At 44.0% G+C, this 27030-nt stretch overlaps 1 protein-coding gene across 2 annotated transcripts in view; it reads right to left on the reverse strand.

Annotated features, from left to right (window-relative positions):
* The window catches only part of RSH1 (RELA/SPOT homolog 1), a 44304-nt gene extending 17709 nt beyond the window's left edge, over positions 1-26595 (reverse strand). Inside the window, exons 1-9 of one of the 2 annotated variants that reach the window (XM_087683673.1) lie at positions 25840-26595; positions 25266-25429; positions 10999-11166; positions 10713-10778; positions 2451-2543; positions 1961-2092; positions 1783-1884; positions 928-1005; positions 249-320 (exon numbers count right to left, since the gene is read on the reverse strand). In XM_087683673.1, the coding sequence (XP_087539799.1) occupies positions 249-320; positions 928-1005; positions 1783-1884; positions 1961-2092; positions 2451-2543; positions 10713-10778; positions 10999-11166; positions 25266-25429; positions 25840-25864 (900 nt within the window). In that variant the 5' untranslated portion in view covers positions 25865-26595. The remainder of the gene's footprint in view (positions 1-248; positions 321-927; positions 1006-1782; positions 1885-1960; positions 2093-2450; positions 2544-10712; positions 10779-10998; positions 11167-25265; positions 25430-25839) is intronic. The other variant, XM_087683674.1, reaches the window with a different exon arrangement.
* Between the last annotated feature and the right edge of the window lie 435 nt (positions 26596-27030).

A 27030-nucleotide genomic window follows, 5' to 3' on the forward strand; every position in this document is an offset into this window, starting at 1 on the left:
AAGAAAGATTTGCAAATGAACATCGTGCAGATCATGAATACGTCAAATTGCTCATTATAGGATTATATGTGTCTGCAAGTGTGCCCAAGCATTGACACAGGTGGAAGATGTTGGTAGTGCATAGTATCAATGCAATTCAGGAGAGGAACCTGCATATCTTCATTCTCATTGTGGTTTGTCATCACAGAAAAGCCTATTGCAATTCATTACTGGTAAGCAAAGCTTCTGGTTTGAGAAGAGATCCACACCTTGATTCTATACATACCAAGCAGCTTTGCCAGTGGTGCAAACACTTGAAGAGTTTCTGATGCTATATAAACCTGCACAATGTGAACCCCAAGAAAGTTCCAGTAAGAATCTTCCTGCCAAAAGGTGACAAAATATTTCACATCCAAATATACAGTGATGTGTGCTTCCATTTACTATTGTCTTACATCAACATCTATACTACACCATTGATGTGTTCCCTTCCATTGAAACTTATGATGATGAGAGAGCATTTTGCAGACTCGTGTAATGCTTCCTAACTTTGAAAAGAGGAAGTGACCTAGCTAATCAAAAGTACCTCTACTTTCGAGGTTGCAGACAAAAAGTTTTACTGACAAACTTATCAGTCCCAAGGTTTATGCACTATTCATGTTTTGAAATTGCTTCTATAATGTACGAACTTGATCAGAGATTCAGTGGAAGGTTGAAACAATACATACAATTGTTGACTTCTACTAATAACCTTCAATGGATAGAAACTGGTAACCCTAAGTAAAAAATTCAACTCTGAACTGAACCAACTAGACAAGGCCTGCTGTGCTACCTGTGCAGGTAGCTTACTGTACCTAACTTCTTCAACCATAACTTGTCTCACTTCAATACTAACATTTGCAATCCCTCCATCAAACCATGCTAATGTCTGATAATATGAATGCATACCTGTTTATGAGGAGGCATGTGCATGAGAGTGCGCATATTATGTAGGCGATCTGCCAACTTCACAATAATAACACGGACCTAACATCACAATCAGAGAAACAAAGCATCTTCAGAAGTATATTTTGACAGAAATCATCTATAAGGTTCTTTACCCAACCAGTACCATTTTCTATTGCCAAATGCACAGAATTCCCATTCTTTTTAGTTACCTTTTATCTAAATATACTACAAGCAGATTACTAATTACCATTAGCAAGATTGATTAATGGCCAATAATTGGTAACATCAGGTGCTTGTGACACAACCCAGCACTTTGAAGCTCCTCTTAAAAGCATTGTAAAATATGCCACTACCTATGGATAAAGCATTCTGATATATGCTTCTAGTTAGAAATGCTGTAAATGTTTTTTTGGTATTTTACCCTGGATAGAAATGGGAATTTGACTTTCGGAATACTTTCATGTAAATTTTACTCTCTGAAAAAATGATAATGTATGACAACTGAAAAAATCTATATAAGACAGAGTACTTGGTCTGAAACACTTGGATGTGGCATCATTATCACTTCAAACACATGCTTCTCAATGGATGCTGGGGTCTCAAGCAGTCAACAATCATGATATGCAGACAATGGTCAAATCAAAGTCAAAAGTAATTCAATAACATGTGAGGCCAACACTTGTTATAGCCAACCAATCATGAAAGAGTTATCATGCCTAGGGCCTTGAGAAAGAGTGAGATTAAGAAATGATTCAGCAGAATTGAGGATGCTACATGGCACGACCCTCTCTTATAGACTGGAACAGTGGGTGTCAATGTCAAAGTACTACTCATGTTCCACATTAAATCACAAACCTCCTCTGTCATTGCAAGGAACATCTGCCTGAGGTCATCTGCTTTGACATCCCGAGAAACGGCATCTGAACTAGCGCACTGTAATTTCCCTAGCTTTGACACCTGTACAATTTGAAAACTTCAGCATCAGTGTCAATTAACAACACAGGAAAATTAGAGAAACGAGAAAGTCACATGCCTTGGTTTCTCCTTCCACAATTCGACGCACAACTGGACCAAATTCTTCCTCTATTCTCTCAAATGTAACCACATCTGTATCTTCAACAGTATCATGTAGTAAACCAGCTGTCAAAGTTTCACAGTCCAGCTCCTGCAATGAACATACACCCCACACATTCCGGAAGAACATGTTTCACTAAGGTCCCAAACATTGGCAGTGAGCAAGTACAACAATAGAATACATGGTCCTATCATAGCGTAATATCAGCATTGCCTACTGGCCAGAAATTTCCGACAATCTGTTTTTCCCCCGAAAACATGGCCTTATTTTCAGCAAAAGTTGAGATTGACAATATTTACTCTCACAAATATAACTAAGGGTCTGCAGGCAGGCACTTTCTCACATGGCAACTGGCCAGTTGCATGTGTAAGCAAGGGAAATTATTCCTTACCTGCATGCCCCAATCAAAGAGAATGATTTATACCAAGAAATTCAGTGAGAGGCTTACAAGCTCGCCTAAAATGCGTGCAACTTCCACTGGGTGTATGATAAAGGGTTCACCACTTTTCCTCTTTTGGCCTTCATGCGCTTCAAAAGCAAGCTGCAAAACAATAGTGTCTTGCATCAAACCTTCTAAGGACAGTTCAGTGTAATTCAAATAACAGCCTACAGGCACATGTCATGAAAATTAATTTAGACTACTTAGATCTAAAATAAATCTTAACAGAAAGTATTCAGGCATCGAAAGAAATGTCACCTGCTTCAATATGCATTCAATCCAACAGTTGACAGTCCCATGTTATCACGAAACAAAGGACTCACAAGTGTGGCTCCAAGGATGAAAGATAACATGAAAGTACACAGAGATGGCCTATTTGTAGGCCCAAAGGTGCACCCATGAACTAGATTGCACCTTATGTGCATGTTCATAAACTTCAGAGGAATGTATCTGGTGTATCCCCTTCAGGTCATGTAAGTGACTAGACCTAACACAAAACACATGCAAAACATTCAAGGAAGGTCTTACCTCTAGAGAGGCAGTGTCTAATCCCACACTATCAACAAAGCAGTTGGGAAGGTCTTACTCCTTGTAGACAGTATCTAGTCCCACTACAAAAAAAAAATTGACCATGTTGATCTATTTAGGAGGAGGAGAATGACTCACTAATTCCATAGGTTTTTTTTTTTTTGTGGCATAGAAAGGTAACACGATATGTGAGAGCAAGGTGTACTCTTGTATTATTCAATGAAAGAAACAATACAACATAGGCACATCCCAGGACTACACCCTCATGATGCCGCACATATGAGAGTTCACCACTAGATATAGGGAATCACACATAGAGTGAAAACCAACTAGGGCTCAAAGTTACTACTACTCCCTATATAAGTGTTTCTGGTAGCAACGCCATGGTATAGCTACAAAGCCCTTACACCAACCCCTGCTTATTGGATTGCTGTCCTCAACAATCTAAGGGTAGAGGTTATTTGACTCATCCGAGGTCTTAACACAGTTTTTTCTTCTGGCCAGTGTCTACCGGTCTAGGACTTGGACATATTAGTGCGGTCTTATCACAGCCTTTACTATCAAACTAGTCAATGTCTGTCGCACTAGGACTTGGGATCTTAACACAGCTTTTCCTGTCAAGGTGGTCATTGTCAATCCATCTAGACTGCTTTGGTTTATTTTGGCTACCATGCGAATCCGCCCTCAACTCAATTACATTTGAGGAGTGGAGGCATTACTAGGCCTATGATAAGTCCTGTGATGACTCAAGGGGCATTGGAAGAATTGTTGGGATTCTCCTTGAGCCAGGTGGCAAAGGCGCCATTACCATGTTCGTGAGCCTCTACTTCCGAAATCCAAATGGCTTCTTTGAGAGGACATCCTTTCCACTTGGTGGGGTACTCGGGGTACCCTTTTTGTTTCCGACGCCGAAGGAATGCTTCTACCTCGAAGGGGCCATTGGAGTGAAGCAATGGAACGTGCCACCCCCATTGGTTGTCGGGATAGAACCTACACAGAAGACTGGCATGAAATGCATTATGGACACAAATGCTTTCTGGCAGGTCAAGCTTGTATGTGACTTCGTTCAGCACTTGAGTGATGCGGTAAGGTCCGTAGTAGCGGTGATTGAACTTGGGGCTGATATTCTGTGGGAGGGACATATGCTTGGAGCTGACGAGGACCATGTCTCTCTTGGTATAGAGTACTGCCTTTCGCTTCTTGTTGGCCTGTTCTATCATGGTGATTTTGCTCTATTCTAGACTTTGCTTAGCTACTGCATTGCAGTCTCTCCATTTCTTCAAGAATTCTTCTGCATCCTAATCTTCAGCTTTGGCAGCTCCTAAGGCTAAGGCAAGGGGTGTGATGACTTCTTTTCCCGTAGCTAACTCAAAGGATATGTAGCCTGTGGCGGAGTCGATTGAGTTGTTGCAGTGAAACTCAAGCACATCAAGGTATAAGGCCCAATCTTTTTGGTCCACCCAAGCGTAGCTCTTGAGATAATCTTCAATGCCTTGGTTAACTCTCTCTCTCTTTACCCATCTGTCTCGGGGTGGAACAAGGATGAGAATGTCATGTTCCAAAGCCTCCTTCACTAACTCGAGAAAGTTACTGATGACCACACTAACGGCTTTCAAATCGGCACTTGGTGGACCCTCACTTGTGTTTGATCTCCAAGTCAATTTATGCTAGAAAGTCAAGCCATTGGGCTTGTTTAGCAGACAACTTTGGTTGGGACTGGAAATATTTGAGGCATATGTTGTCTGTGAAGACCACTGTGTGTTTGTCTTGGACATAATGCTTCCATTTTCTAAGGCAGAAATCCTTTCCTGAGCTTGAGGGGGAGCGTTGAGAGTCAAGCTCAACTTATCCCGACATTGACAGTTGTAGGTTAACTGTTACTAGCCATGTGTGACTTCATAAATAAGTCCAATAGGTTAACTCTAGTTCATTAACTATGGTCAGTAGTTAGACCTATGTTACTACACTATGTAGGGTAAGTGTATAGTAGTATTGAGTAAGAATAATGGAAGAAGATGAGAGCATACAGCTCTCCGTTTTCGCTCCAACCCTTTGTCTCTATTTCATCCCTTCTTCTAACACTTGCAAGATGATGAACTGGCATTCAGCCTCTTGATTGTTAATAGCTACATGGATAGTTCCTCTTTCCATTTCCTCATAGAGGGGAGGATCCTCTTCCTCTTCTTTTCTAGCAAGGAAACATGCATGGCCACTTGTTCCTCGTCTTACTCCCCATCCTTGCCTTCAATTTGCAAAATCATTGCTAGCATCTCCTTCTCATGTATGCTCCATCTAGTTTCAGCATCTGTGAACTTCTTGGTTTCATAAGCTATGGGGTGGCCATCTTGCACTAGCACTCCCCCAATGCCATAATATGATGCATCTGTGGAGATCTCGAAGGGCTTTGTGAGGTTGGGTACTTTGAGGACAAGGGTTTGACTCATGCATTTCTTCATTAGCTCATAAGCGGCTTGTTGCTCGCTTCCCATGTAAAGTTATTCTCTCTTTTGGTGAGGTGGGATAGTGGTGCAATGACTAGGCTATAATCTTTGATGAAACTTCTACTAAACACCGTAAAGCCGAGGAATTCTCAAACTTCCCTCACGGTCTTTAACACAGACCAATTCTTTACTGCTTCTAGTTTCTTGGGGTCTACTTCGATGCCGGCCTCGCCTACAATGAACCCTAGGAATTCTAATTCCTTCAATGCAAACTCGCATTTTTCAAGGCTTGGTATACAGTTTGTGTTGCCTCGGCTTCTCAAAAACTAGCTGTAAGTGTCTTTTGTGTTCCTCTAGAGTTTTACTATACACTAGGAGATCATCTATGTAGATAATGATGAAGACATCTATTTCGCGTCGAAAGACTCCATCCATTAGGCCATAAAAGGTGCCCGGCCCATTACTCAATCCAAAGCCTAGAACTAGCCATTCAAAGCTTCCATATCAGGTACAAAAGGCTGTTTTGGAGATGTCTTCTTCTACTATGCAAATTTGATGGTACCCCGACCTATGGTCTATACTGCTAAAGTATTTGGCTCCATGTAGCCTGTCTAAGAGGTCTTCAAATAAGGGCATGGGATACTTGTTCTTTATAATGATCTTATTAAGGGCCCTATAGTCTACACATAGTCAGAGTCCCCCATCCTTCTTCTTGGCAAACAACACTAGGACACCGAACGAGGATTTGCTGGGTCAAATGAAACCTTGTTCTTCTAATTCATGTAACTCTTTCTTCAACTCCATGAGTTCAATGTGATTCATACGATAAGGGGCTCTAGCCAGTGAAACTACCCCTGAAATGAGCTCGATCTTGTGATCCACATCTCTTTTGGGTGGTAGACCCTTGGGTAGCTCTGCTGGCATCATCCATAAACTTCTCAAGTATTGCTTCCACTTCTACATTGCCAACTTGGAGTTTGGGCTTCTTCGTGACCCCCTACTCAATGGGTTGAATTATACATAAATACACCATGTCCCCCGTGCTTTATTGATTTCTCCACTTGTTTGGCACTGCAGGTCATGATGCGAGGCCTAATATGGGTAACCTAGCAAGGCGGTGCTTGGATTGGTGCTCGTGGTTGATTAGTACCTAGTTTCGCCGTTTGGCATGAGACTCAAGGCTTATTCTCCTTCATTTGTACTTTGATTGATGTCCTACTTGGCAATTGCATTCTCTCACAAGGTAATCTAATGCCCTCTCCTTGCATATCCAACATCATCTCATTAACTCCCTTCCCAAACATTGCAATGACATACTTGTCATAGAATTCCAGACCTAAGATGACTTCAAAATCATTCATGGGAATGACTAAGAAGTTGAGTTTGGCTTTCCATTTCCCTGCTTCTACTTGCATTGCAGGGACCAGTTTAACCTCCTTGGCTTCTCCTTGTGCAAAAGTTACTGTTAACCCTTCTAGGGCCTTAGACAATTTGAGCCCATGTTTGGCTGCATAGTCTGGGTTAATGAAGTTGTGGGTAGCTCTTGTGTCTACCATGATGGCTTGATCCCCTTAACCCACTCTACCCTTGAGGTATAAGTGTTGGACTACTGCTACACCGGCTGCCATACATTTGGGGCAAGCACTAACTATCCCCACCCTTGAATGGTCTGGGCTCTCATCACTTCTACTAGGAATTTCCTAGATCCACGGGGGTTACAGCTCCTCTCCTCCATATGCACTAGTGGCTAATACTCTAGACCCACTTGATGAGTTGTAGTCCATGGGGCATCAATTTTGATAGTGGGGTCCCCCGCACTTGAAACATCTAATCCCTGTGGTTGAGCCTTGGGTCTCCACCATGATGTATTTGATCCCACGGACCCATATGATGCACTCGGGGTTGGTCTATAGTAGTTGTTCCCCATCGGCCAACTACTCCTCTTGGTACTAAGGCGGATTGTGACACAGCTGGGGTTATGCCTGATGTTTGACTCTGTACCTCCGGGAATGGGCCTCTAGGAGTATTGGGTCTCGAGGTCCAAGAGTTGTTGGTGAGGTTGGCGTTGAATCTGGCCTGACTCCCTTGGGCTGTCCTTCTCCCTTCTAGGTCAACTGATCTTTCAGCCATCCTCATGGCCTCAACTAAACAAGTTGGCTCATGTCTCTCCACATCTCTTCTGGCCCATTCTTGCATGCCAAATAGGAATCCATGTAGCTTAGTGTCAGTGTCCATGTTGGGGAGCTGTAGTATGAGCTGCCTATATTTGCTAACATACTCCTTCATCTTCCCTCGTGTTTATTTGAGGTTTCTCCATTCATCTCTAACTTTGAATTTTTCTATCTTTAAGATGAAATAGTCTTTGAGTTCCTCCTAGAGTTCTTCCCATGAAAAAATGTTGCGTCCTTGCTTTTGTTCTAGCAGGTACCAGCTAGCAGCATCTTCCTCTAAGTAGATAGCTGCCACTTCTCCCTTCCTGTCTTCAGTAATCCTGGCATACTTCAAGCATCTATCTACTTTGGTGATCCATTTCTTCAAAACCAACCTGTCTCTCTCTCCTTTGTACTTGGTGGGTTGGGGTATTTTAAACTTGCCATAGTCATCTTCTAAACTATTACCCTCCTCTTCCCTATGGTTGTGTCTTTTGTCTTTCTTCTTGTCCTTCTTCTTGCTGCCTGCTTCAACTATCTTCTCCTTGTCTTTTCTTGTATCTTGAGCTCTCCAAGAAGTCTCCACCCTCCAACTACCTCTCTAGTCCAGCTACCTTCTCCTCTTGAGCTACTCTCCACTTTTGCCCTCAACTCTTCTTCCTCTCTTCCATCATTGGGATGGGTGTATTCTCTCTGTCATCCTCCATGTGGTCGTGGGAAGCCGCGCCTCAACTTTTGATGTTGTCGACACAAGGAAGCCGTGTTTCGCCTTTGGATGGTGATCATGCCACGGGGAAGCCGTGTCACGTCTTTAGATGTTGGCTGGTGTCAGGGTCGTCCTACCAAGGGTCATCACGCCAAGGGCAGATGAGATTTGAGGCGTCGCAATGTGGGACGTCACAATGTGGGTCGTCTCGACACGATTTCCTTGGGATACTAGATCTTCTCTCCTACTTTGGTGAGCACTCCTTCACTCCGAGCAAGAGTTGCTCCGATACCAAGTGTGATTCCCCTACACTCTTTCGCTCACTTAACACTGCACAAAAAGGTAACACGATATGTGAGAGCAAGGTATACTCTTGTATTATTCAATGAAAAAAACAGTACAACATAGGCACATCCTAGGACTACACCCTCATGACACCGCACATACGAGGGTTCACCACTAGGTATAGGGAATCACATGTAGAGTGGAAACCAAGCACGGCTCCGAGTCGCTACTATTGCCTACATAGGTGTTTCTAGTAACAACGCCATGGTATAGCTACAAAGCCCTTGGGGGGGGGGGGGGGGGGGAATTTGTGAATCCTCCTGGATGTTAGGTGACATGTTTATAGCATTGCACAGAGGGAAGCCATAGAAGTGACGTTGAAGCTTTGTCAAAGAATGTCTACCTTGTCAAAATGGGAAGTAAAATTGCAGCCATCGCCTATGGCTTCAGAACTAGGGCAAGAGTCCATAGAAACATGAAATGGGGAACAGAGACAAGTACAGTGATGGGAATGACAAACCAAGGAAATGGGATGGGGAGGATGGTGACAGCATTAAGAAAACATATAGAAATGCAGTTTTAACTATTTTTGTCACAACTCATATGCATTAGTAAAGAAAAGAGCTGGCTGCAGGGGAAAATGCAAAACTGAGAAAAGAGGACAAAGATTAGAGAGAACAGATAGCTGAGAGAGTTTTGAGAGAAGAGATTGCAGGTAGAGATCAGTGAGCCAAACACTAACAGAGAGGTAGGCAATATGTGATGGGCATGAGGGTCACAAAACGAAAGGGACTATGAATTTTATTCTGGTATCACAAAAATCTCATTGAAGAAATGATGCTATCTAGACTATTGTGGACAGATTCAGTAAAATGGCTCTTTTTATTCAGTAAACAAGAACCATCAAGCCGAATAACAAGCACAATTGCTGGTTATACATATATTCAAACACAATGGGTTGCCCAGGGCTACTATCAATTGTCATGATTTGAAGACGGTTAAGAGCTTTAGAGTTAACATCAGTACAACTGAAATTTTCTAGCTTCACTTAGGTTCAAGTAATTATAAGTCAAGAGGAATGTTGCAACCTCCTAACATTGTGAATGCATGGACTAGTGTTTTGTGTAAACATTCATACCAGGTGTATCCATGCATACATGCATATGCATACTCGTGTCACAACCCCATCCTCTATGTTTAGTGATGCCACAGCAGTGGAAATCTATCATGTTGCACTATATCCAAGAGGGCTTTTTGCACCTACTAACCAACTGCTCAAGTCATCATGGCCAAACATGACTTCAAAGAAGCCGAGTCATAGACAGCTAGATAGGCTTTGTAACCTTAAGAGTCCATGGCATCAGGCATCCACTGTGACTTCACCCATGAACGTTTCATTTAAAAAAGCTGAAACTGTTTTGTTCCACTTCCGCTTTGGACCCAAAGCATATAGGTGGTCACCTCCAGATACCTGCATCTGGCTGACAGGCACTTGCAAAGGCCTGAAAGACACCTGCATTCATGTTGAGGGCCATACTTGCACGTGGTATGAATCACACCTGAACTAGCATCACACATTGAAGAGCAGCAATATTTGCTTGGGGATAAATATCCTTAAAGAATATTGGCTGTTCACCAATTTACTCGCATATGTTTCTTGCATCTAATTATGCTGTTGTCAACAACAGTAGTAAAAGTGCCATGCACTTGCCTCTTTTCTTTTCAGAATGACTGCTCAGAGAGAACCCCCCTGTAGTAAAAATACATTGTACAAAGAAGGCCCTATAAAGAGCAACTCAGTACATCATGCAGTTGCATAAACAACCAATCTGATAGGCTACAGTACCAGACCATACAAGGGGCTAGGTGAAAGAAGGTGCCAGAGCCCCATGTCCTCATTAAAGAATCTCTCCTCCTCGCCATGCACTTGGCTCTAACTGCATCAAAGTAACCAAAAGCATAATCCTTTCTTGGATACCACAGCACGGCAACATGAAGCAGAGTGTATATCCAAGTATGCTCTTGCCAAGAGCCTACTCACTTGCCTCTATAATTTTCACCTCTCACAGGCAGTCAATACAGCACAAAATTTGAGGGACAATTGTATCTGGAGAAACATTGAATACCCATATGTAAAGACAGTTACATTTCTCATACATACCTTCAATGCTTTTCGAACTGTGTTGATATGATCAGGCGACAGATAGGAAATAGTTGGCCTCAAACTCTGCAAAAAAAATACATCACCATAAATATTTGCCATGTAACATTTAAAAGCCAAGAGGCACAGCCTGTATGTAATCTCAAATAAGTCTCCAAAGCTCTGATCAACAGGTTAACTTATCAAACACTCAAATCAAATGCACAATGGTAAAAAAAACTCTGCAATCTGGACTGAATAGTGGCACACAGCCCTCTTAAAGGGATTATAAGGTCCTTGTTCCAACCTCCCATAAAGTTTCTTCAGTAACTGCATCCGAGTGTTCATTTGTATCCTTAAGACAATGGCATATCAAAGGCTCAAAGTCATGAATTCGTTTGCATAGACCAGAATCTCTGTGATTGTAAATCTGTTTCCTTGCAACATTATCAGAAAAACCCAGATTCCTGCTAGCCTGTCATGCAAACAGACAATCACAGGCATCAGACCATGTCCCTGAGGAGTTTTGTTTTATCTGCAGCATTGAATCTGGTAAAAGTTGCAATGACAATACATCTTGTATCCATAACAATGACCCATTGAACTGAAAGGTTGATGATGTGGTAAAGTCACATTGAATTCTGACTTCTTATTTACACTCACAGGAAGTTCTGAAACCTTTCTCCTCCAAAGAAAACCAAAACACAATAAAGCCACTAAAAGGTGAAGAAACTCTTAAAGAAGAGATACCGAAATAAGGAGTTTTGAATCCAAACAAAAAGGAACAGTAGATTTGTATGCTCTTAAATGAAAGTGTAAACAGTTGTATAAATAAATCATACAGGAGCACCCAGACAGCGAATAGGCACCTGCTTTGACTTTTCTGCGTTCTTCATAATGCTCTTCCTCCTCTTAGAACCAGTTGTCCCCTAACTAACATATTAGCTCTAATTGCGTTCTTGATCACTTATGAGATTTGGTTACGCGGGACTTGGTGCAATAGTCATGCACCTCTTTGGGCAATCTACAGCAGTATTTCTCTATCAGTTGCAACAATGGCATGCCATTGCTTCCAGTCACTTCTTGTCATATTCTTCCAAGTTCTCACACTGAACCGCATCAAGGTTATGCCAAGCTGCCATCACACATCAACCTCAAATTGTGACTTGTGAGTGTGCAAGGTGTGAAAGAGAAGGAGACGAGAAATGCAGTGAAATAATGGAACAAAAATGACAGAGATCTGAATGATATAAGGCTTCTCAGTCAGCCCCGGCACAAAGCTCAGAGCATCAGTGCAGGCATCAGACAAAGGCAGGAGATGATGATGATGAGGCAGGCTGGCTCTGAAAAAGAGATGAATGACAATGGAGGGGCAGGCAGCCATAAATAGGAGAAAATCGTGAAACTGGCCAACCTGCAGTTAATGCAGACTGGACCAGCATAAATGCCTAAAACCAACAAATGCAATGCACCAAAAATGCTGCCCAAGCCTAATAAAACGAATCCCACCACTAGTAATAATTGCCTGCCTGGAAATGACACAATTAAATATCTGAAACAAATTAACTAACAGAAAAATACACTGTCAAAGCTCCTAATGTCCTCATCCAACTCAGACTAAGGCTCACAAGTAGAAGATAACTGGACACAACACGACTGCTGCATAGTTGCCAGGGGTTTTTGAAACAGGAGGTATGAAACCGGTTTCATACGTTTCGTACAAGTTTTCTAGAACACTAGAAACGGGTTTCATTTGAGATGGAAGAAAACCATCATTAGACTTATACGTATAGAGTATGACTCATATTATGTAATTTATCATGATTCATGATCCTATACATTGCAAATGGACATTCAATATAGCATCAACATATACATGCATCATGGTCCATTATTCAGGACAATATTGGCTTAAATTATAGAAAAGGCCATCAATATATACATGCATCATAGGCAACAACTCAATGTCAATGTTCATGTCAGTATGTCAAATAAATCCATGGAATGGATCCAAGGGTGGCAAGAAGAGTGCTACTCCCAATGAAGTCCCTCAATGAAGAATGTTAGCCAAGGTGTAAGACCCCCTCTCCATATGAAAAACTCATCCAAAGGTAGGCCAAGGGGAGGGAAGAAGCCTTGCACTTATCACTCCAAGGATGTCCAGTCAAGAATGGGTAAGCCAAGTCTCTAACCCTACTGAAAGACAATAGTAAGGAGCTATCAAAAACATTGTAACCTGCCAAAACACAGCAAAAGGAACCAAGGGTCAAGGGATGGGTATGCTAGGGGTAGGGGATGGCAGCTCGCTGACAAAAGAAAGAAGCCACCACCATGAAAGAAAGGTCCATATGTGAAGATAAGCTAGGGTTTGCACTAAGGAAGCACAAAAATTACGACCACGACTTAAACAAACAGACTACAAAATTTGATGTGCAAAACACAAACGCTAAATGCAAAATGCAAATTGCAAAAACGCAAGCACAAACAAAGAAGAAAGAGAACTCCAAAGTGAATGATATGCTATAAATGAATGAGAGAATGTACAAAATGCTCAAGGATAGAGCTATCCAATAGCCAATGGCTCTCGTGGGAGTGGCCGAGGGAGCTGTGGATGTGTCGTCCACCGGAGAGCGATCCTGAGTGTAGTAACCACTCGAAGCAAAGGCTAATGAAGAAAAGTACTGAAAACACAAAAACAACCTAATGTAGATGATGGAAGTTGATCACCAGCAGTAGTGGGAGGTTAGGTGAAGACTGTAGACCAAGTAGCAATAGTCACTAGGAGCTAGACAACTAGTGGAAGAGGGCTGATGGTTCAAACCTATAAGACAAGGATGAGGCCGAATGATGGGCAGCCTCTCTATTCAGAGACGTGGAAGCATCCTCCCAAATTAGGATTTTTCATGTTGGACACAAACTCTCTAGAGCTGCTCCTCATTAAATGAAACTTTTGGTAATTTGCTATTTTGGGGTTGTTTTAAAGAGCCAATCAATGGGCTCCCAAAGAGTTTTAGTGTCTCGTAAGCAAAATCATGATTTGGGAGGATCTTCTATATCTATAAATAACAAGCTACCCACCATTCACCCCATCCTTGTTTGCAGGTTTCCACCTTAAGCACCTCCAGGCTCCTCCAATGGCTGTCTAGCCTCTACCCACTACTACCACATCATCATCACTAATCAGCCCTTGGCATCTATCTACATCTGCTACAACCCCAAAACATGTTACCAAAAGTTTCATTAAATGGTGTGAGGTCCTAGAGAGTTTGTGTGTCCCATAAGCAAAACTCTAATTTGGGAGGATCCTTCTACATCTATAAATAGACAAACTACCTACCATTGAGCCCATCCTTGTTTGCAGGTTTCCACCTTCAGCACCTCCTCCAATGGTTGTCCAACCTTTGGCGACTACTACCACATCATTTCAGCCAAGACACTTATCCCCTGCTACCACTCACTATTCCCGGCTGCTGGCAACAGTTCCTACAGCCCCAGACAGCTGTGTTTTCAGGTTTTGCAAGCCACCTTGTTGTTCAACCATCTCCTACGCATCAGTCAACTGGTGTTTTGATTGGTGCAGGACCATTCTGTTAGAGATCATAGCCAGGCTGGGCAGGTGTGCAGTGTGCAGTCGGACAGGCAGTCGGACTGCCACGTGGCAGTCCGACCAGTGCAGTCAGTCGGCTGCATTTAATGCAGCCGACAGGCTATTTTCTGGCGCCCTGTTTTTTGTCAGATTCTGGCTATAAATAGCCAACATCCCCAGCAGTCTCCCACACTTCTCTGCTCGAAAATTTCAGACTGGTGACACGCGCAGATTCCGTCTCTGTTCGCAGATTTCAAACAGGAGACAGTGCAGACTGCAGCGGACTTCGAGGTGAACAGCAGGTTGCATCGTCGAGCTGGAGACACGCAGTCCAACGCACTGCGCCCGTGTATATATCTGCATATCTTTGTATTCAGCACACTTTATACAGCAGATCTTCATCTTCCACTGTCTCTTTCTCTCTCTTCTCTCTCTGCGTTCTCTCTCTCTCAGTCCTACGCTTCCGCACCGCTGCACTCTGACATGGTATCAGAGCAGTGTTAGAGGGCTGATTGAGCACAGAATCAACCTGAAGAGGAGTTTCCATCGCGACACAAATTTGCGTTTTTTGCGTTTAAGGGCAAACAGGAGGGCTGCGCCTTGGAACAAGGCTGAAACGAGTGTGGGCGCGCAGGAAAGGAGTCCGGGTGGTGGATTTGCTGCTGTTTATTGCTGTTTGACGCGGAGGAAGTTTGAGTTTTCAGCCTACAAGTGCAGGTTTTGCTTTTTCATCGCCTCCGGCGGGTGAAGAAGGTACAGGACGCGGAAGAGCCTTAGCAGGCTGAGTTTTCCCAGTCAGAGGGGGCTACTTTTGCGTTTGTGAAGGCATTACAGGTGAAGATGTCTACAGAGATTGACTTGGAGTTCCAGTCGATTATGGACCGGAAGGTGCCTGTCTTACCGGCTCTTCCTGCAGATCAAAAGCTCGACGGCGACAACTACCGCATTTGGCGCGTCATGATGTTGGCCATCCTTGAGTCCTATGATTTGGCGGAGCTGGTACAGGAGGAGATCGGCCAGCCCTCGGTAAGAGATGAGTCCAAACTCTCTTCCGATGCTCGTGCGGAGTTGGCCAAGGCTCAGTCTCATTGGGACAAACTGAATGCCAGGATTCGTTCCTTTCTCTTTCTATCATGTACTACAGCCGTGATCGCTCACATCGAGCACTTGACGGTGGCTCAAGAGATATGGCTGGAGCTTGATCAGATGTACAATCGGATGGCCCTTATGAAGCGGGTTTCTTTGGAGGTACAGATACGGACCTTGTCCGTTAATAAGTCTTCTTCGCTACGGGAGCACATTAACAAGCTAAGGCACCTTCAAATGCAGGTTCAGAATGCGGGGAAGCCGATTTCCTCCGAAGACATGGCGATCACACTTTTATCCCAATTGCCGCCACGATTCGGTACATTTTACTCTGCCCTTATTGCTTCGGGGTGCGAGTCTACTCTTCGGTGGGAAGAGTTGGTTCCTATGGTCTTGGACCAAGAGGAATAGTTAAAGGGACAGAATGCTTCCAAGTCGGAGGTGCTGACAGGTCAAGCTTCTCAGAAGAAGGGGAAGGACCAAAAGAAGAAGAAGGGAGATAACAAGTCCAAGAAGGACAAGGAGAAGGACAAGGACAAAGACTCCACATGCCATATTTGTGGAAAGACTGACCATTGGAATAAGGATTGCCCTGACAAAGACAAGAAGGACACCAAGGATTCTAGAGCGGTGGCTGCACCCTCATCAGTTGCATTTCTTCATCTAGCTGTCATTGAGAACGCTTCACCGAATGCTTCTGATGCTACGATGATGGCTCCCCAAGCTCGAGAGTGGATCGTTGATAGTGGTGCCTCACGGCACATGACTCCTTCATCAGATGGTGTTGCCCAATTGCGACCCTCGCGTGGGCAGATTCTCATTGGAGACAGCTCTTCAGTATCTATTGCAAGTCGGGGTAAGATGCAGCTTATTCCCAATGGACGAGGTGGTACCCATACCTCAAAGGTTTTGCATGTACCAGGCTTAGGGTACCATCTCCTTTCAATTCATAAGATTTGCTCCCTTGGCCTTTTGGTGGAGTTTGACAGTACTACGGTGCGAGTCCTTGATCGTGGATCGAGGAAGGTTCTCTCATCCGGATATGAGGAGAACGGCATTTATAAATTGAAGTCTTCCACCGCCCTCTCTACTCTTCTTCTTACCTCTCAGTCACAGTCAAAACTATGGCATGCTCGGTTTGGTCACCTGAACTATGATTATCTTCGGAGGGCGTCACGTGGACAGCTTGTTCGAGGGTTGCCGGATATAGTGGTGAGCCAGCAGCCATGTGTCTCCTACATTCGGGGGAAGCAGCATAGGGATGTCATTCCCCACACAGCTTCGCGGCGGTCTACTTCACCGATGGAGCTTGTATCTACGGATCTATATGGCCCTATGAGGAATGAGTCCTTACGTGGGAGCTCGTACTTCATGCTGATCGTGGATGACTACAGCAGGATGACATGGGCCTACTTTTTGGCATTAAAGTCAGAAGCTTTCTCACACTTCAAGGATTGGCTTCTCTTTGAGGAGAACCAATCGGGCCGGAAGTTGAAGACCTTGCGCTCCAACAAGGACGGTGAATTTGTTTCTAATGATTTTGCTCGGTTTTGTGCAGATAAAGGAATTCACCAAGAGTTTGCCAATACCAACACTCCTCAAGAAAATGGCATTCTTGAACGGAAGAACCGCTATGTGATCAAGATGGCGCACACCATGATGGAGCACCGACAGACCCCTCAGGTTCTGTGGGCCGAGGCTGTGGCTACTGCTGTCCACATCCTTAATCGATCCCCTACTTCAGCCGTGGAAGGGATGACCCCGTTTGAGGCTTATTTTGGGACGAAGCCAGATGTTTCTTACTTTCGGGTCTTTGGGTCTGATGCCTATGTTCACATTCCCAAGGCTCACCGTGATAAATTTGAAGCAGCTTCCCGAAAACAGGTATTTGTTGGCTACAATTCCCAGTCCCAAGGCTACTGATTATATGATCCCGTCAAGCGGGATGTGTACACTAGCCGCGATGTGCGGTTTGTGGAGGTTCCGGCTATATCAACGGGTGAGGAGCATCCCGTTCTTGGAGATCCAGGGGAGAGTTGGGCTCCTTCTAGAGTACCACTGGAGCCCATGCCTTTTGATTATGATTCTGTTTCTGACACAGAGTCTACTGCACCACCGGTCACCTCAGAGGAGTTACCACCAGTGGATATTCCAGAGTCCTCTGCTGATGGAGAGAGACGAGGGGAGGTTCGGCCTCCTCGCTGGGCCCGTGACACACTCCGTGATTCAGGGATCGAGGGGGTTCCTAAGGAGTGGGGACCGCAGGATGGTCCGCGGCGGTCACGGCGGCACCAGGCACATTCTACGGAGCTTGTTTGCTCTAACTATTGTTTGATGACCCGTGTTATGCAGGATCGAGAGTCCACCTCCGTGAAGGAGGCTTTACAGTCCGCACCATGGAAGAAAGCTATGGAAGCCGAGTTGGAGGCTATTGAGAGGAATGGCACTTGGTCACTCGTGCCCCGCCCCCCGAACAAAAAGGTGATTGGCGTCAAGTGGGTCTTCAAGACCAAATACCTTAGTGACGGTTCTTTGGATAAGCACAAGGCTCGCCTTGTTGCTAAAGGTTTTGCACAGTGCCCAGGGATTGACTGTCATGATACTTTTGCCCCCACAGCTCGTATGGCGACCATTAGAGCTGTTCTTGCTTTGGCTGGCCATAGGAGATGGTCTGTTTACCAGTTGGATGTGAAGTCAGCCTTCCTCAATGGTGATTTGAAGGAGGAGATCTATGTTGAGCAGCCTCCTGGCTTTGGATCTTCAGATAGGAAAGTCTACAGGTTGAAGAATGCCTTGTATGGCCTCAAGCAGGCTCCGCGTGCATGGAACGAGAAGATTGATTCGTTCCTCCAGTCTCAGTTGGGATATCGGCGTTCCAAGGCCGATCCGCAGCTTTATGTTCACACTTCCGACGAGGGTTGTGTGCTTTTTGTCTTATATGTTGATGATTTGATTGTCACAGGTGATGATGCACAACAGGTCCAAGAGACGAAGTCAGCTTTACATCGGACGTTCGAGATGACGGACTTGGGTCTACTCCATTTCTTTTTGGGCCATGAGATTTATCAGTCTCAGAGGGGGATCTTCATCTCTCAACAGAGATATGTACAGGAGCTCTTGGTGTCTTTTGAGATGGAGGATTGTCGGGCCCTTTCTACTCCTATGGATCCGAACTGGAAGGCCACTTCCCATTCAACTTCTCCTTTGGCGGATGCTTCCCGCTATCGTCAGTTGATTGGGTCCTTGATTTGGCTTCTCAACACTAGGGTTGATCTATGTTTTGCTATTGGGCTCTTGGCACGGTTCATGAGTGAACCTAAGACGGTGCAGGTTGCTCAGAGGATACTTCGGTATTTGAGGGGGACATCTGATTTAGGGATTCATTACCCCGCAGGGACAGATGGTTCGGATATTGTACTTGCAGGTTGGAGCGACTCGGATTGGGCCGGTGATGTGGACCACAGGCGGTCTACTACAGGTTACTATTTTACCTTGGGTGCAGGTGTTATCTCATGGAGTAGCAAAAAGCAGCCCACGGTAGCCCTTTCGTCTACTGAGGTGGAGTATCGGGCCATGTCTTCCACCACATGTGAGGCTGTGTGGCTTCGGAGATTATTGGAGGAGCTTGGGTGCCCCCAGACTCGTCCTACTTTGTTGCAATGTGACAATGAGAGTTGCATTGCCTTGGCACGGAACCCTGTTTTTCATGCCCAGTCGAAGCACATAGAGATCCAGTACCACTTCATCCAAGAAAAGCTTTTGGATGAGACTATCACTGTGGAGTACTGCAAGACGGAGGACAATCTTGCGGATTTGTTTACGAAGGCACTTCCCCAGGCTCTACTTCGGAGACATTCCAGATCCCTCAGGCTTCTACCCTGCCCCGGCTCTGAGAGGGGGTGTTAGAGATCATAGCCAGGCTGGGCAGGTGTGCAGTGTGCAGTCGGACAGGCGGTCGGACTGCCACGTGGCAGTCCGACCAATGCAGTCAGTCGGCTGCATTTAATGCAGCCGACATGCTATTTTCTGGCGCCCTGTTTTTTGTCAGATTTTGGCTATAAATAGCCGACATCCCCAGCAATCTCCCACACTTCTCTGCTCGCAGATTACAGACTGGTGACACGCGCAGATTCCGTCTCTGTTCGCAGATTTCAGACAGGAGACAGTGCAGACTACAGCGGACTTCGAGGTGAACAGCACATTGCATCGTCGAGGTGGAGACACGCAGTCCAGCGCACTGCGCCCGTATATATATCTGCATATCTTTGTATTCAACACACTTTATACAACAGATCTTCATCTTCCACTGTCTCTTTCTCTCTCTTCTCTCTCTGCGTTCTCTCTCTCTTGGTCCTACGCTTCCGCACCGCTGCACTCTGACACATTCCACATCCTACACACCTTCCTCAGCTATCACCCTGCTCCCTAGTCTCAATGACCAGATTTCAGCCTTTGATCAGTGGTACACTGCTGTGTTTACCAGTTTCCAACCTCTAGACTACTACATTTTGGTGACCAGCCTATTGCCCTTTGATTTTGAGCACTCTCTCAGCTCCACTTGGTGGCTACAGCATTCCGAATCCACCTCCAATGAACATCACACTCCTACTACTCCCTCAACCCACTCGCACAAGAGCCACCGGCTATTGGATAACTCTGCCCTTGGGCATTCTATACTTTCTTTCCTTCATTAACAGCATTGATTCATTCACTTCAAAGTTCTCTTTCTTCTCTATTCCTGTGTTTTGCGTTTTGCATTTTGTGTTTAGGGTTTGCATTTATTGTGTTACTATCTGAGTTATTGTGTTTTAGTCATGTTCATACATTGTGTTTTCTCTATGCAAACCCTAGCTTATCTTCACATGGTATCAAAGACGGTGCTCTTCTAAAGAGTATCCTATGGCTATCATGGAGAGCTTGGTTTTGTGCGAGATATATGAACGACACATAACTAATTCACAATGGCTCAAACAACTCCATCCTCGGATCCTCTCATTTCTCCAACTACTTCAATGGAGGCCCTGAGGAGGCATTATGGTCTTGATTTGGAGGGCAGCACTCCATCTATTAACGTCTCTTTTACAAATCATTCACAACGGCCCACCTCTTCTTCGTCTCATACTCCTCCACAAGGTACATCTCAACTGAAGCACTCCACTAATGAGACTATCACCTCTCAGTTGAGAAAAGACTATCCACTCAACACACAGCCAAAAGTTCAAGTTCATACAATCCATTTTTGTATGAGCCTCGTTTTGTCTCTACTCAGATGTTGCTCCTGTTATGCAAGAACCAATTGTAGACTCAGATTAGTACTAGTATGGTTTTGAAGAAAACTCTATGTTCAGAGATCTTCCACAAGATAATCCTTCATCCTCTATTTCATTTGACTATGAGTTTAGTGCTTCCAATTCACCTTCACATTTCCCACCCTTCCCTCCCACATTCACTTCACATTTAGATTGCTCTTCTATCAATCTAGACCCTTACTTTAGACCTACAATAGGTTACCCAATCTAAGTGCACATTGTCTTTGCTGCACATAAATGTTTTAGGCCACCATAGACACTTAGAGGTACCACTACGCACCCTACTACATCATTAGCGGGAATACCAACCTTTAACATTGTGCCTTACACACTACCACAAGTGCATTACTCTCTATCCTCTAGTCCTATTGTGCGTGGAATTCCTCTCTTGCACAATGTACCACCCTCTTTGGTTGCTCAAACGCACGAATCCCAATCTTGTGCCGATGAGTCACCTACTCCTTTAAAGAAAGTAAGAAGTGGAAAGGAATCACCTCTACATTTAGAGAATTTCATACTCAATCCCACCTATCAAAAGGGAGCGGTACACTCACACCCTCACAAAGACCCTCCTAGCACTTCTTCCCTAAAAAGAATAGGTTTTGTATATTTTGCCAAAAACTAGGCTATGTAGATGACAATTGTCACTCAAACGCCAAGGGTTTTAGACCCACACCCAAAATTACATCGTCCCTAGCTTAGGGTCTTCTACCCATACCAAAGCTAAATTCAATCCTCATTCCTAAGCCAATCTCAAACCCTTCTAGCATTGGTAGTGTCATTCCAAGGAGATTGAGAAGGGATCTTCCCCAAGGAGGTAGTGCAATTTCTCCAAACCCAATATCCCTGTTCATTAGTGGCTAGCCACATATGCAGTGGATTGTGGATCTCCTCCTCAATCAATGCCTCATAGCATCTCTGACTTGTTTGGTCATTACCTTCCCCTAAACTAGCCTCCTAGGAGTCTTAGGTCATCCTTAGAAACCTTAGGCTAGTTTTCTTTAGACTTAGCCATACTTTTTCAAGTCTTCTGCCACACACTTCCTTCGTTCATTTACTTTCGCTGAATTTGACACCCATTTAGCTCTAATTTTCATTTAACCTGTTTTTCATTTAACACAACATCCAAAGCATCTCAATATCAAACATCCAGTATACACATTTCTTTCTTGATCCTTTCATGTTGGGTTTTGTATTTCAAGTAGAACTAACATTGCAAGTATTTTACTAGTCCTAAGTAGGCTGAAGATTTGATTTTATTTTTTTGTACCTTGGTGAGTATTACCTCCATCAACATGGAGATGGCAATAGTATCTTCCTCTCAAGATCAAGTCTTGGGCATCCTTCTTCTCTTGGCATCCATCTTTCTTTCCTTTCAGTTGAGGTGTTTTTATCATTTAACCATAATTAACTACACTCCTAGTTTGTTTATTTATGACAAGTGAACTGCTACTTTGGTGGTTGTGCCTTCTCATTCTTGGTTGGCATCAGAGCCATCTCCTAAGGTCAAGTTTCACATCTACTTACCACACTTGGTCAGCATTGGAGCCCTCCCCCAAGATCGAGTACAAGCAAATCCCAATTGCCTTGTGGTTGATTCTTCCCCCACTCTTCCAACAAAGGCATGTCAGGTCCACCTTCATCATCAACTTTACCCTTCATTATGGTTCTTGATGCCACACGAAAGCTGATATCAAGTTCATCTTCCTCCTTGGGCATCGATGTCTATGGTTGAGAGGGGCTTCTTACATTTTCTTGGTATCTACAGGTTTGAGTATCCCGGATGGGATGCAAAGAGTGTGAATGGAGTGGTCTTAGCAAACCAATCACTCAAATCCCCGGGTGTATTGTAAGACGGGCACAGCTGAGGCTATCCATTTGCCGCATGTCCAATGGCATGTGTGCCAGGAGGAGTAGATGGGGCAGCAACGAGAGGCATCGCCCCACTCAAAGAATAACCCAAGATAAGGATTCCTTTATGATTATATGCTCCAAGGATAGTACATCCATGAACTATCACTTGCATGCATCCAAGGTCTTTTTCTTATGTGCCGCTCAAAAACAGGGCACTAATTGCACTCATTAAGTGTCCACATGACCACAAGCAATAAAAACATCAGCAGGAGTAACCCAAGCAACCAGTTAAGTTTTCAGCAAATCAATCACCCCAACAAGAACACCATTGATGCAAAGGTATTGTCAACTCATTGGCACTCCTGTCCCTATCCTACACACTATATGCAGCCATGATAACAGCCATGTACCGTGCAAAAACAGCAGTAACGAGAAAGATGTTCTCCAATCCAGTATGCATCTCCTCCTCGATCATGCCTCATAAAGGTTTGGCCATAGCCATAGTGTATATTCTCCATAGGCCTTCACATGCACCAAGGGCAGAAAACAAGGGGAATAGGACACAAACTACCAGACAGCCATTAAGCTACAGCTACCACAACCTCCACACATGAGAAATAATTGGGGGGGGGGGGGGGGAAATCACCATACCACGTTTACTTCTCCCGCTAATAACATCCCATACCACCCTATTCAGCAGTGGAGTAAACCCATGGAGTGTGGAAAATCATAGTCCCATATCCTTCCAACAGTTTTGTGCATGTCCCCGTGTCACATGGTAGATAGTGGGTTGCTTCTCTAATACCAAAGAAATACCTTTATAGATCTCTAACTTGCACACATGGCATGACACAAGATACAAGCATAAAGAGAAACATAAAGGATGGACATCAAGCTCCTCCCAGCCATAGAGCCTAAACACACTCACCCCCGAGCCTAGATAAATAGCAAGTCGGGTCAAGCCTCACCCATCACAAGGATGGACATCCCATACCAACAGCCCACACCATCCTCGTGTTAGAGTGAAGCTGCCCAAGGTCTTGAGTCCAAGTGTAATCTCACAATAGATGTCACACAAATGAGCCCTAACTCCTACTTAGAGAACTCCTTGACTACCATAGTGGGGTAGGGTGCATCACATAATCATGGACTGACGAAGGTTGGTAGCCTCACCTTACAGAAACAACCATAGATATTGCTTTTCTTTTCTATTGCTAGAAACTTACTTCGTAAAAATACAACATTATTTCCTGAGTTTTATTAAAGAAAGAGGAGCTTTTTTGTACAAGACCCTTTAACAATCCTTAACTCTTAGGATTGTGTTCACATCTAGTAACCAAATGGTCAGTGGTTAATGGTCAATGCTACAGCCACCCATCCAAGATAGTCAAGATTGTAGCATATACTCTACCCTCAAGGTGGCTAGCCTGAAGGAACCACAAGTGCAAAAGCACCACTTGTAAAACCATAACTCAAGCAGCATCTACAGCATCCAAACGACCACACCAGCCATAGTATGACATTGAAAAATACCTACTCTGTACCATATCTAGCCATATATCTCATCCAGTATTTTAATGGAAAATCAGACTCTCTGAATATCTTCAAAAGCGAGGGTAAAAAAGGTGGGACACCCTCTACACAGCAGGTTGAATCACTAGCACAATTTCCAAAAATCACAAGCCCTGAAAATTTTGTGCATGGTTCGTGATTCCTATATACAGTTCAATTTCATCTCTCTTAATGCTTTCTTCTAACATAATAGTTTTGCTCTTTTTCTTTTTTGGACTTCTAGAAATAGATGAGCTTAGACGTCACAAATTTTTATTTCAAATCTCTACATATGACAACTACTAAGTATAAAATCATGGCAGAATCAATTGTCCTTGGCTTTCTGTGAATTACTATAATTGTCAAATCATCGGATATTACAAAAAGTGAATAATCCTATGAGTGAATACAAAGCATAATGAGATGTTTCCAAAGTCTTTTTACATCAATATCAGGTTAGTTTATCTCACTTTATTGTATCTCAGAATACTGAAAGGGTTTAGCCAAAAAACCTATGTAGTGGCAGCTCTGTTGTGTTTAACAATCATCAAATGTCGCATCCTTCACTGTTCCGAGTTTGTAAAGGCCCTTGTTCCACACATTTGGAATGACTTATGTTTTCCTTGTACAAATTTTTGGGCATCTAAGATAATACCATGTATTGGCACAATCAGCTTCATGTACTTGAAGGCTCGTCAACTCTAACATACATCACCAGCGTGTAGTAAATGCCATTGATCATGCAGTGCAGCTTTTTGTACTCTCTAAAGGGCAACCATGAAGCCAAATAAATTTGGTGTTAAAAAGCCTTTCCACCTTTGAAGACCATAACCTGTGCTGTTTCCTGATGGCCCCATTCTAAAAATCGCTTGGACATTTAGGCCACACTTAAGCAGCTCTCAACATAGACCATCCATAAAGATCGATCTCCTAAGACTTGCTGAACCATCTCAACTAAGCCTTCAATGAGCTTCAGCCATATTAAGCGACGTAGACAAACCTCACCCAAACACAAAGCATTGGACCTCAGCTTGGTACAACTTATATGCGTGTACAAAATTGTCTTTTAAACTTGAGTAACATTAATCGAGTAAAATTTTGGAACTGTGATTGTCCCCGGAAAACAATGATATATTTAATCCTTGAGCGACTGAAAGTCTAACACCAGAAGCTTAAAACACAATTCACCTGCAAAGGCTGCCATGCACAAGAAAGTGAAAAGCCTGGGCATCTGCGATGCATGAATTTTCTCCATCTGTGATGCTCGAGAACACAGTCTGGCTCAGTTGTACTGGCATGCCAGCCACTAAGGATGCGAGGAGCCCTACCCGCACATGATAGGAGTGTGCAGTCTGTCAAACAAACACAACGTGTCAGAACAGAATGCATTGGGAGAACTGGACTTCAATTTCAAGGAGCAAAACGCTCATGTACAGCATACAGCAGGTTATCCAGCTAATTAGAAATTGTGATCACTTTAAACCACGTGGAATGGGGGTGAAACTTCTATCCCAACAGAAGGCAAATATACAAGAATCCAGCAAGATTGTCTATCTGAGGCCATCCACATAGAGAGTTGTAACGCCTGAACACAAAATTTGAGGTGTGATCATAGGCTTCAAAATGTAGTTAGCAAACTGGACACCAGACTAACTTAAAATCTGGTGTACTGTACAACAGCTTGACATGAATGACCACAGTGACACCAATCGATCTTGCCCACCAATCAATTCACCATATTTCATTGGCAAGAGTCAATCACCTGTCAACATGTCACTGGACGCCATACTGCAGAAAAGCAGTCGTACGGACAGCTCAGGAATGATGGCAATTCAGACATGAGAATGAGAACCAGCTCCGCCTGGTCATCCGATAAAATGTAAAACCTGTGAGAGCAAATGCGATCTCTGCTGCTAAAAGCATAAGTAGAAAGTGACCGAGCGTGCCACGCAGGAAGAATAAACCTGTACAATCTGGAATGAATCAAAGGTGGAGACGAGTGCATCCACTTTGTATCCGGTGTTGAGCTGGACAGACAGGAGGCTGGCTCGCTTATATCAAAATTAGGTGATTCTGATCAGAGGCATGCAAGCTGAGCCTCTTCTCTTTGCGCCAAAGTATGCCTACAAGCGTAGAAGGCAAGCCTTGCGGAACCGACAGATTGGATAGAACAACTACTGGTCCAGCTTTCTCTTTCTCCCGTACGTCAAGCTCCACCAATCCTGCGTGCTTCAATTCAGGTCCTGAGGGGCCAGAAAAGCTGGGAATCGAAATGATCTTAACGAGCCCGCGGCCTCTATTCTTGTGCATGGAGTCCCGTTTCGATGGCAGCCCGAAGATGAAGACCAAGCGCGGGAATGAATTCCGGGCTGTGCAAGATGAACGCAAGCAGACGGATATGGGAAAGAAGCTCGCTGCCCGTGTATTGCAAAACGACCGCACGCCAGAGAGAGAGGAGAGGGGGAGAGAGAGAGACGGAGGTGGAGAGCCTTAGCATATCCTCTCTTTTTTCCCACCTAATTTTCAGCGCAAAATGTGCATTTTCGCATTTTATTCATAAATTCCTTCACATTTTCCTCCGGAATACTTTCTTTGGTGCGACCATGTAATTAGATCAACAGCGTTGGTAACGAGCTAAGGCGAGTAGATAGGTCGTGACGAGTGTTGACGGGCGAAATAGCCCTTTCCACTCGGTACGCCTAGCTAGTTCACCAATCTTACAAGATAACTTGCATTGTCAATGGCAGGTCAAGAGTTTTAAACCTGCGACGATTGGAGCGGCTCTATGGTGTCTTAGCCTCTAGAGTGCAAAGTTTGAGATGAAGCCCGATCACAAACATTTTTTTAGGATTTGCTACAGGGTCTATAAGTTCTTTTGATGAAGTTCGGCAATGCTTCAGTATGTTTTTACAACAAAAACAACAACAATAGAGATTATAGGCTTCTACAAAGC

Source organism: Lygodium microphyllum, chromosome 8, assembly GCF_053477565.2.
Source record: "Lygodium microphyllum isolate KBCC chromosome 8, Lygodium_microphyllum_v1.1.10, whole genome shotgun sequence".
Taxonomy (NCBI): Eukaryota; Viridiplantae; Streptophyta; class Polypodiopsida; order Schizaeales; family Lygodiaceae; genus Lygodium; species Lygodium microphyllum.